Below are 12,408 nucleotides of genomic sequence, written 5' to 3' on the forward strand. Positions count from 1 at the left end.
ATCTGGGAGGAGTGTTGTGTATTTCGGACAGATATTGCCCATTGCTTGGCTAACTGGGACAAGGGCTGCTCAGCACGGTGTACCTCAGACAGGGGCAGCTCAGAGCGGTATACCTCAGACAGGGGCTGATCAGGGTGGAGTACCTCAGACAGGGGCAGCTCAGAGCGGTGTGCCTCCGACAGGGGCAGCTCAGAGTGGTGTACCTCAGACAGGGGCTGATCAGGGTGGAGTACCTCTGACAGGGGCAGATCAGCGCGGTGTACCTCAGACAGAGGCTGATCAGTGCGGTGTACCTCAGACAGGGGCGGCTTAGCGTAGTGTACCTCAGACAGGGGCTGATCAGTGCACTGTACCTCATACAGGGGCTGCTCAGCGCGGTGTACCTCAGACATGGGCTGCTCAGTGCGGTGTACCTCAGACAGGGGCTGCTCAGTGCGCTGTACCTCATACAGGGGCTGCTCAGTGCGCTGTACCTCATACAGGGGCTGAACAGTGCGGTGTACCTCAGACAGGGGCTGCTCAGCGCAGTGTACCTCAGACAGGGGCTGCTGAGTGCGGTGTGCCTCAGACAGGGGCTGCTGAGTGCGGTGTGCCTCAGACAGGGGCTGCTGAGTGCGGTGTGCCTCAGACAGGGGCTGATCAGTGCGCTGTACCTCAGACATGGGCTGCTCAGTGCGGTGTGCCTCAGACAGGGGCTGATCAGTGCGCTGTACCTCAGACAGGGGCTGCTCAGTGCAGTGTGCCTCAGACAAGGGCTGATCAGTGCGCTGTACCTCAGACATGGGCTGCTCAGTGCGGTGTACCTCAGACAGGGGCTGCTCAGTGCGGTGTACCTCATACAGGGGCTGCTCAGTGCGGTGTACCTCATACAGGGGCTGCTCAGCGCGGTGTACCTCATACAGGGGCTGCTCAGTGCGGTGTACCTCAGACAGGGGCTGCTCAGCGCGGTGTACCTCATACAGGGGCTGATCAGCGCGGTGTACCTCATACAGGGGCTGATCAGTGCGGTGTACCTCAGACAGGGGCTGTTCAGTGCGGTGTACCTCAGACAGGGGCTGCTCAGCGCGGTGTACCTCAGACAGGGGCTGCTCAGCGCAGTGTACCTCATACAGGGGCGGCTCAGCGCGGTGTACCTCAGACAGGGGCTGCTCAGCGCGGTGTACCTCAGACAGGGGCTGCTCAGCGCGGTGTACCTCATACAGGGGCGGCTCAGCGCGGTGTACCTCAGACAGGGGCTGCTCAGTGGTGTACCTCATACAGGGGCTGCTCAGTGCTGTGTACCTCATACAGGGGCTGATCAGCGCGGTGTACCTCAGACAGGGGCTGCTCAGCGCGGTGTACCTCATACAGGGGCTGCTCAGCACGGTGTACCTTAGACAGGGGCTGCTCAGCGCGGTGTACCTCAGACAGGGGCTGCTCAGTGCAGTGTGTACCTCAGACAGGGGCTGCTCAGTGCTCATGTGCCTTGGACAAGTATTACCCTGTGTGGTGCACCTCGGTCAGGAGCTGTCTATACCTGAGTTATGTGGATTCTGAAGTCTGTCTTCCTGAACTAATTTCAGCAGCTAATTCGGTACTTACTGGAAAATACAGCAGGATGGATCCTCCAAGAATAGTCTCCAACAGGAGCAATCCTGATGCTCTGATTTGCTGTGAAAGGAAAGCAAAATTCACATTTTCTGACTAGTTTATGTTTCTCGAGCAGACTGATCTCGAGAGGTGACTCTCACACTTCAAGCAACAATTTAGTTCCTTCCAATCCCTGCCCAATGTGTTCTCTCGATCAGTGTCCACTGAGCTTATAAAACCCCCAAAAATGGCAGTAAACACTTAAACTTTACATGTCATAGGAGGAATAAAGTGTATGAATAAAGTCATTGAAGTATTTGACGACTTGCAACTCATTTGCGAAGTGGGTAACTCGTTTGTAATGTAGTCAGTTTGCATCCTGCCTGTACACCATTATAAAATACCAACAGAAATTTTGGAAACTCGTTTAACCACATTCTGAGTCTGTGCCCTGTTGTTCTAATAAGTGTCAACAACTGTCCCTAATTTTGGAACGGTACACTTGTTTCTCTGAATGTTTTATCGTAGAAATGGTCAGAGTAACACATACAAACTGACCTACAACTCTTCTTTGCTTACGCATTCGAAAAAAGATTTGCTTGTACTTAGATCACACCTTATGACCTCAGGTTCTCCCAAAGCATGTCTCAGCCAATGAAGTCCTCTTGAAGCGTAGTCACTATGGGAACAGTTAATTTATAAAAAGCAAGATCCCACAAACAAACAGTCATGTGGCAATAAAGAGATGACGTGTCCTTTGGAGTTGGATCAGGGATAAATATTGGACAGGACATTAAAGAACATCCCTGCTCTTCTTTGAAGTAGTGTTTGGTTTAATAGCTCATTCAGGCCTTTAATTCTTCTGTTAAAGAGCATTACGTCTCAGCTCTAATGCTAAGCCTGTCACCATTGTTCAGTTCTCCTTCCTCTTCTAATTCCGAAAATTCTCTGATGTTACTATCCTCAGAGCCATCCGTCACATAGGAGTCTAGTCAGTAATGTCAGCAGGGTGACTTGATGACAGGGGAAGAGTAAGCGCAGGAGGTGGAGAGTTAATCACAGACAAGATTAATTATCTTGTCAGCCGATGGATGCACGCTTACCATCTCCAGTAGGAGTCATTGGCTCGCAATGATAAGCATGATCCTGACTGATTCTCTCCCACTGACACCAATTGTAGTCCAACTGAGGTTTAACTTCCGCCATGACTGAGATCACTTAATTTAACACAGAGCAGGGATCAGCCTTGCATGAGAATCAGACACTTTCCTTTAGGAATTCTTTGATACATTTTCAAAGACTGATACAGAGCCAGACAATAAAAGGCATAACTCTTTTATTAAAAACCTCTGTATATATTGCTGCTTGTGCAGTCACACCTTTGGGTCACTTGTGGAGTCAGCTCTCGCTCCAGAGATTTGAGCAGCACATCATCCAGGCGGGTACCGGATCCAGGACTATGCGAGTGCTGCACTGTGGGGAATCCTGTCTTTCAAATTAGAATTTGAACCTGTCTGCCGTCTCAGGCACAAGATCCTTAAAACTATTAAGAGAAGTGCAGGGGAATTCTTCCTGGTGGCTGAGGCCAACATTTATAATTTCCAACAGCTAGAAAACAGATGATCTGGTCAATACCACATTGCTGCTTGTGGGATCTTGCTGTGTGCAAGAGGTCTGGGTACAAGCCCGTCTTGCTCCAGAGGTGTGTCATAACATCTCTGAACAGGTTGATTTAAAAATAACTCCCTTTAACTGGAGCTCAAATAAACAATAAATCATAGGTACTGGTTTGCATTTCCTAACCACTTATTTTGTTTGATTGCCAAAGCTGAACATTCAATGTCAGCCAACTGTGAGTTGGAGAATGGCTCCAGGATGTGATTGCGCAGCTCTATTTATACCCAGCAGCTTGTTGTGATCAGGTATTTGCTGCCTTGAGGAGCACTGAAAGTTGATTCAAATGGTACATCTTGTTACACATTCTGCTCTCAGTACCATTGACAACCGTACCTTTAGTTATTTAGATCTTATGATCAGGAATTTGCTCTCTAAATCTTACTGACTTTTTAGATTCTCCTCTTCAAGGTTATTCTTAAAACTCAAGGTGACTTCACCCATTTTAATATTTGCTTTTCTTACAGCTTTGTGAAGTGTTTTATGATATTTTCCACATTTTAAGGATGCTATATAGGGCTCAGTTCATCCTGATGATGTAATAGGTTAAGTATTAGACACAATCATAGACAGACAGACAGACAGACATACATACACACACACACACACACATACACACACAAACACATACACACACACACGCATGCACGCATACATACACGCAGACACACACACACATACACACACACAGACACACACAAACACAGACACACACACACACACACATACACACACACATACACACACACAGACACACACACACATACACACACGCAGACACACACACACACATGCAGATACACACACACAGACACACACACACAGACACACACGCAGACACACACACGCAGACACACAGACACAGACACACACGCAGACACACACATACACACACACAGACACACACACACAGACACACACACACAGACACACACACAGACACACACACACACATACACACACGCAGACACACACACACACACACATGTGCACACTCTCAATCATTTGCATTCAGAAGCATACACTCAGATATACACACACACTGACTTAGACAAATGCACAGATATAGACAAGCACAGATACACACACTCAATAACAAAAATACACACTCAAACACATACAAATGCAGTCATGTTCATACACAAATACGCATAGCTGCATACGCTCAAAAATATGTCACCCGTATAACACATGCCTAAATCAGATGGCAAGGTGACCTACCTTGTTTTTTCTGAAGCGATAGACTATGACCATACTAATGAACACCAGTAGCATGCAGAAAGCTTGGAAAATAAAGACAGCGAGTCTTAAATGACCATCCACCTGGGTGAGACATGGAGCATCACTAACACATGAGCCACAACCTTCCTTGCATGGCAGACACTGAAACAGACTCCGGAGCTCCCCAGCACCATAGCCACTGAAGTAGGACATGTGTTTATCATTTTGCCCTGAAATCATAACAAGAGGAGAGACTCTGAGCCTTGGGGTATAGCTTGGTCCTAAGCAGTGAATCCCTGTCTGGACACAATTTATTCTAAAATAGATAGAATAAAATTAAACTGTTTGCAAGTCACAAATTTCCAAAATATGCAATATCAAGAAGTTATTTTTAAATGTACATCCTTTAATTGGGCCCTAATTTAACGTCACCCCACTCCCACGCAGAAAACCTGGCTGGGGGAGGGATCACAATTAACTATGTACCCATGTCCCAAACCCTATACTTAACTCAAGTTCATGGTGAATATCCAATTCTAATTACATTGCATTTATCGTGGGTAAATAGCTTAGCTTTAATGGCTTCAAAAAATTACACTCAAGCAAGAGTCAAGATGGTAAGGCTGGCTGGTCTTAATGAAGACTATATTTAGATTCCTTTGGGAAAGAATGAATGTGTGAGATACAATCCCAGCAAAAGTGGTTACTGTTGAATTGAAATTAAAACTGAACAATTATTTAGTTAGGAATGGGATCAGGGTTAAAAGGATAATATTTTCAATGGAATAGAATGAGCAGAAAGAAGCAGACATTGTGGAGTTATTGATTGAGATATTTGGTGAAAGTTATATATTCTTGGGTCTATTCTTTGAGGACCAGGGAGAAGCTTTACAGAATGTTCTCTCAGAACATTAAATGAATAGATCAAGGGCAGATTACACATGATCAATAAGTCATCTTGAGTCCTGGCTTTCCTATCTTCATATCTATTTCTCATGGAGGATTTGATACTTACTGCTGAAGCTGTTCGTTGAGATAAGGTTTGGGTTGTAATAGCCTTCTTTACAGACACACTGATAGGCTCCCAGTTGAAACCCTTGTCCTTTGAGTGGGATACACTGGAATTGAAAGAGATGTCAAGTGATTTTGATTTATCCTTTCATCCTGGTGGAGCTGGGGCTAGTTCCAGCAGCTTTGTGTGTCTGTACCAAATCATATCATTCCCTGTTTGTAGAAGAAACTCTAAACTTTGTGCAAACGTCCACATTTTATTTCTCCCAGTTTTCAACCTTAACTCCCAAGGTGCCTGTTGAGTCTTATGGTAGAGTTCTAAAGTTGGCTGGTCCTCTTGTGTGAACTCTGATGATCAACACTGGCACACCACTTAACCATCATGAGTCTGAAACTCTTAAACTCATGAGCCTCATGTTGGGTGGTTTGTTTCTTACTGATATTCATTGATAAACCGACCAGGCAGACTGCCATGGCACAATGGGCCAAATGGCATCACACTGTGCTACATCGCTCAATGATTTAATAATGATGATGGATGAGGAATCTGGCTTTATCCATCTTGGCTGTGGCTCAGCTGGTAGCGCACATGTCTCAGAGTCAGGAGGTTGAGGGGCCCTTAAGGGGTAAAGCTGAGATCAATTGTTTAGTTCAGTATTGAGGGGTTGCCGCGCTTTCAATGATGCTGTCTTTCAAATGAAACATTAATCCAAGGTCCTGTCTGCCCTCTCAAATGGACAATAATGATTCACTACAGTTCATTGGGTCAGTAGGGCAGGGGCGGGGTGGGGGGGTGGGGTGGTTGCCGGAATCTGGTATTCCCAAGGCCAACATTTTTCCCATGGTCGCTATCACTAAAATTGATGACAATCATTTATTTCAATGTAGGATCATGCAATGTGAATTATTTAACTAACTGTAAAGGAAATTGAGACATTCCAAAGTTTTGATGGGCACTACAGAAATGCAGGGCTTGTCATTTTTGTTAGTTGTGTTAATTAAGAAACATCAACTTCCAGTGCAGTCATGCATTCTGGTCAAAAACTGAAGGGTTGGTTTATTACCCCAAAAATATGATTTCCCAACCCCCCACAGTATGACACGTTGCTGAGGCCCGTGGTATTACTTTTATCACACTGGAGTGCTGTTAATTCATTGCAACCCGGGGATTGTATCCATGTCTCTTTCCTTGGGTAGCAAATGTAGCTGCTGCGCAATCTGAACATAAGCAACCAGGGGACAGTTTGCGCTGGAAATTTTGACAGATGACTGAAAGCGCATATTTTTCAGCAGGACGTGAGAAGATCTGTCCTCAGAAATATCAATTCAAATTTTCTCACCCAGCCTGGAGGGATCAGAGCAGAAAGGTTAATACATAAATATTGAATAGCTGAGAATGTCATCGCAGGTTTGATGCATCGAGTTCTTCAGAAGTCTGCTATCCACAGCAGTGAGCTGATAGAGACACGTTCGATGACCTGCTTTGTAGGCAAACTCGCAATGATGTCGAAATTATTTGAAAGGTCACATTCTATTTAGACAAGAGAAAAGCTATTTTCTATTAATCAACTCACGATTAATTAAAATTGGGATTGGGTGATGGCTTGTCACAAATATTTCTCTTTAATCTGTTTGCCAGATGTTGACAAGTCAGCTCCTTCCAGGCTGGAGGGTGCTGGAAATGCAACTCGCTCGGCTGTCAGGCTCTCAATTTAAAATAGCTTACACAAATGAGCTATTCTATTTTTTTAACCCTTTCCCTTTTGCTGTTGAAAGTTTGGATTGCTTGCTTTAGAAGCATCTGTCAGCACTGTCTTCCTTCCCCTTCCCTTCCAGATATGGACTTGCTGTCTATTCATCTGTAGAGGGCATCACGGTGAAGCTAGGCATATCATTACTTGGTATTTATGTTTTTAAAAAATTCTCTCCTGGAATGTGAGCATCACTGGCTGGGCCAGCATGCATTATTCAGTGCTAACAGTACTGGTGAAGGTGGTGATCAGCTGTCTCTGTGAAATGCTGCTGCAGTCCTTGGGGAATGGGGGCATTTAGAACTGCTTGTGAGGATGCAGTTCCAAGGGAATGACCCAGCCACAGCGAAGTAAAGGCGATACTTTTCAAAGTCAGGGTCTTGTGAGAGGGGATCTTGCAGACGGTGCTGTTCCATATATTTGCTGCCCTTGTCCTTCCAGGTAGGGCATGAGTCTTGGTGAGTTACTGTGTCAGGGGACTATACGCCCTGCTGCTACCCTGCGTCAGTGGTAGAGGGGGTCAGATCTTTACAGAACCTGTAAACCTGTGACCAAAAGCAGCAACTACATCTAACTGTTCTCCCTCCTTTGGCCAGGGGTAGTGAAGCAAATTGTGATCTAGTGTGAGTTCAGCGACCTTGACACAGCCCAAGGGCTTGAATTCATAAATGCGTTGGTTTGTGAAGGGCAGAGCCACTTATAAGCTAAACCCGTTCAGAGGGATATGTTTTGTCTTTAATCACTTGGCATGGAATTGGATGGAAGATCTTCCTTGTTAAAGTTGAACTTTGAAAGCTATTATCACTGAAAGAGATTATCGAAATCCCAGGATAAGTGATGCAACCATTAGGAAATCAAAGTTACACATGGAAAATCCTCCTTAAACCTAAATGGACATGCATGCTACCAGAGCAAAATTTCCACTTCATTAAAATCGCCTCTGTGTGGGATCAGTCTCAGTCATATCTCCAAACACTGCTGCATTTACATGGCCATCTGCACAGCACTCACAGCTCTCTCTCACTCTCTCTGAGAGGCATCAGTTCCCAACGCAGCTTTCCTGCGACATGATGGTAACCCTACGCGCTCCTGGCTCACCCCTCTCACTATCCCAAGAGTATCTGCTATTTACGCTGCTACGACAATCAGCTTCACTTGAGTAAGTTAGCATGTTGAGAATGGAAAATGTTCATCAATAGCCAGGCGCCACGTTCAAGGGGGAATGTGGGTTCCAAATACACTGTGAAGACACTTAGCTTCAGGGTCAAATGTAGGCCTTCCTGAGCCCTGCGACCTTGTACCACTCTAAATAGCGCACACACCTATTTTATTTGAAATGTGGTAGGTAAATGAGGAGAAAATATTTCTACTTACGGGAGGGTCAGTAACCAGAACACACAGCATGAGTGAAAGAACCAGAGAAGAGACAAAGGGATCGTTTTATGCATAACAATTTTTGATAATGCCAGGACGCACTGCTTGAAATGGCGGAGAATAATAACTTTCAAAAGGGAATTGGATAGAATTGTGTAAGTTAAAAATATGCAGAATGTAGGGAAAGCACAGGGGACTGGGGCGGATTCGACAGCTCTCTCAAAGAGCAGCACAGACGATGGGCTGAATGGCTTCTTTGTGTGGCAATAATGGAAGCTATTCCATTATTGGGAGGTAAGTCAGAAAAACAAATTACTTCTGAAATAAAACACAGTCAAATATTGCTTCATTTAACAGAGGACCAGATGGAAACCCGATTTGGGAACAAAATCCTTTTATGGATGGAAGTATTTTTAGAATTGTTAAGTTATTGTAATGCCTGGAAAATCTTGAGATGAAAGGGTTTGCTACTGTACCCCCAGTACAGGAGATGCTATTGTTGCCAAGTGATTCAGCTGATCAGGGACTGAATTGGGACATTACAATGGTTTCAGAATGTGCTGGTTTACTGAACTCTTGTCAATATGACATATGACGAGAAAGAATTGAATGCAGTAACTATTTATAAGTGATGCAGTTTCTGGAAAATCATGGCTGCACTGGCAACTTGAAGCTGAAAGGGGTGTTGTCATGGTTACAAGGCAGTTAACTGTCTTTTTTTGTGGTGAGGGATTGAGTGACTGATCCAGCTTGTGATGTTGGTCATGCCTGTTGCTAAACATTAATTATGTTTTAAAGTAGGTTTGAAATGAAAACACAACACTGAAAACACAAGGAGCTATATTCAGTTTGGTCTCTACCTGTTTGTCAATTGCCTTTGTTGATGCTTTGGTTTAACATGCTGGAAACATTCTAATTTCTACAGCACTAATGTTCCCATTCTCATAAGCATTATCATTCAAACTCTGCAGTCAATTTGTGCTTGTGGAAGCTTCCTGTGTAATTTAATAAAAACCAAATTATTCATCTAGTAAAGGGATAATTCCCCCAGCTTGTCTTTCGAATAGCACAATGAGGTTGTTTTTAAATTCACATGAGAGGATCTCAGATTATCATCTCATTCAAAAGAAACATCTGACGGTGCAAAGCTTCCCCTGTTACTTCACTGGGGATTTTAGCCATGAGTGCGGTTTGAACACATGGTTTTCTGACTCGAAGCATGACTGACTAACACATTCAAAGGCAAGATAATAAAATGTGAGGCTGGATGAACACAGCAGGCCAAGCAGCATCTCAGGAGCACAAAAGCTGACGTTTCGGGCCTAGACCCTTCATCAGAGAGGGGGATGGGGGGAGGGAACTGGAATAAATAGGGAGAGAGGGGGAGGCGGACCGAAGATGGAGAGTAAAGAAGATAGGTGGAGAGAGTGTAGGTGGGGAGGTAGGGAGGGGATAGGTCAGTCCAGGGAAGACGGACAAGTCAAGGAGGTGGGATGAGGTTAGTAGGTAGCGGGGGGTGCGACTTGGGGTGGGAGGAAGGGATGGGTGAGAGGAAGAACCGGTTAGGGAGGCAGAGACAGGTTGGACTGGTTTTGGGATGCAGTGGGTGGGGGGGAAGAGCTGGGCTGGTTGTGTCGTGCAGTGGGGGGAGGGGACGAACTGGGCTGGTTGAGGGATGCAGTAGGGGAAGGGGAGATTTTGAAACTGGTGAAGTCCACATTGATACCATATGGCTGCAGGGTTCCCAGGCGGAATATGAGTTGCTGTTCCTGCAACCTTCGGGTGGCATCATTGTGGCAGTGCAGGAGGCCCATGATGGACATGTCATCAAGAGAATGGGAGGGGGAGTGGAAATGGTTTGCGACTGGGAGGTGCAGTTGTTTTTTGCGAACTGAGCGGAAGTGTTCTGCAAAGCGGTCCCCAAGCCTCCGCTTGGTTTCCCCAATGTAGAGGAAGCCGCACCGGGTACAGTGGATGCAGTATACCACATTGGCAGATGTGCAGGTGAACCTCTGCTTGATGTGGAATGTCATCTTGGGGCCTGGGATGGGGGTGAGGGAGGAGGTGTGGGGACAAGTGTAGCATTTCCTGCGGTTGCAGGGGAAGGTGCCGGGTGTGGTGGGGTTGGAGGGCAGTGTGGAGCGAACAAGGGAGTCCTTGTTCCATCCCCTCCCCTGTCTGCTTTCCGGAGAGACCACTCTCTCCGTGACTCCCTTGTTCGCTCCACACTGCCCTCCAACCCCACCACACCCGGCACCTTCCCCTGCAACCGCAGGAAATGCTACACTTGTCCCCACACCTCCTCCCTCACCCCCATCCCAGGCCCCAAGATGACATTCCACATCAAGCAGAGGTTCACCTGCACATCTGCCAATGTGGTATACTGCATCCACTGTACCCGGTGCGGCTTCCTCTACATTGGGGAAACCAAGCGGAGGCTTGGGGACCGCTTTGCAGAACACCTCCGCTCAGTTCGCAAAAAACAACTGCACCTCCCAGTCGCAAACCATTTCCACTCCCCCTCCCATTCTCTTGATGACATGTCCATCATGGGCCTCCTGCACTGCCACAATGATGCCACCCGAAGGTTGCAGGAACAGCAACTCATATTCCGCCTGGGAACCCTGCAGCCATATGGTATCAATGTGGACTTCACCAGTTTCAATATCTCCCCTTCCCCTACTGCATCCCTCAACCAGCCCAGTTCGTCCCCTCCCCCCACTGCACGACACAACCAGCCCAGCTCTTCCCCCCCACCCACTGCATCCCAAAACCAGTCCAACCTGTCTCTGCCTCCCTAACCGGTTCTTCCTCTCACCCATCCCTTCCTCCCACCCCAAGCCGCACCCCCCGCTACCTACTAACCTCATCCCACCTCCTTGACCTGTCCGTCTTCCCTGGACTGACCTATCCCCTCCCTACCTCCCCACCTGCACTCTCTCCACCTATCTTCTTTACTCTCCATCTTCGGTCCGCCTCCCCCTCTCTCCCTATTTATTCCAGTTCCCTCCCCCCATCCCCCTCTCTGATGAAGGGTCTAGGCCCGAAACGTCAGCTTTTGTGCTCCTGAGATGCTGCTTGGCCTGCTGTGTTCATCCAGCCTCACATTTTATTATCTTGGAATCTCCAGCATCTGCAGTTCCCATTATCTCACATTCAAAGGCAAAATGGATCATTGGGAGTAAGAAAACACCCTAAAATCCTTCATAGCTCTTTCAAAACAAAACCTGATTCCAAATCACCATGATATTAGAGTAGATGACATTTCTTTTCAAGATACGTATTCAAGGATGAAAGAAGAGTAAAGAGGGAGATGTTATCAGGGAGGCAATAAGTTTAGCGGAAGGCACAACCCCAAAACGGTGAGGCAACTCAAATCAAGAATGTTCATAAAACAAGAATAGAGTACTGGTCCCTCAGGGAGTTTTGGGTAAGTCATTTACACAACTAGGGAGGGGCAAGGCTAAGGAGGCATTTGAAAACAAGGATGAGAAATTTTAAATCAATGTGTTGATTCACTGTTAACCAGTAGAGCTCAGTGTTGGAAGACGAAAGGGAATTGATCCATGTCAGGATTACAATTCCAGCAGTTTTGCAAGATTCCAAATTTACTGCGGGTGGAATGTGAGAGGTTGACTAGGAGAGGATAGGAATTGTTAGATCTGGAGGTCACAAAAGTATGGATGAGGGATTCAGCAGATGAATGAGATAACCATAGAGTTGAGTAACTTTGTGGAGGTGGAAACAGGCAGACTTAAGTGATAACTTCAAAATTGGGTGTTGAACAAAATGCAGCCAGAGTTTATGG

General features: G+C 46.2%; 1 protein-coding gene across 2 annotated transcripts in view; it reads right to left on the reverse strand.

Moving 5' to 3' along the window:
• Window positions 1-12,408, reverse strand: part of gpr179 (G protein-coupled receptor 179) — an 83,990-nt gene that overhangs the window by 37,432 nt on the left and 34,150 nt on the right. Inside the window, exons 3-5 of one of the 2 annotated variants that reach the window (XM_048560314.2) lie at window positions 5,480-5,582; window positions 4,465-4,694; window positions 1,582-1,650 (exon numbers count right to left, since the gene is read on the reverse strand). In XM_048560314.2, the coding sequence (XP_048416271.2) occupies window positions 1,582-1,650; window positions 4,465-4,694; window positions 5,480-5,582 (402 nt within the window). The remainder of the gene's footprint in view (window positions 1-1,581; window positions 1,651-4,464; window positions 4,695-5,479; window positions 5,583-12,408) is intronic. The other variant, XM_048560315.2, reaches the window with a different exon arrangement.

This window comes from Stegostoma tigrinum, chromosome 31 (assembly GCF_030684315.1).
Source record: "Stegostoma tigrinum isolate sSteTig4 chromosome 31, sSteTig4.hap1, whole genome shotgun sequence".
In the NCBI taxonomy this organism is placed as follows: domain Eukaryota; kingdom Metazoa; phylum Chordata; class Chondrichthyes; order Orectolobiformes; family Stegostomatidae; genus Stegostoma; species Stegostoma tigrinum.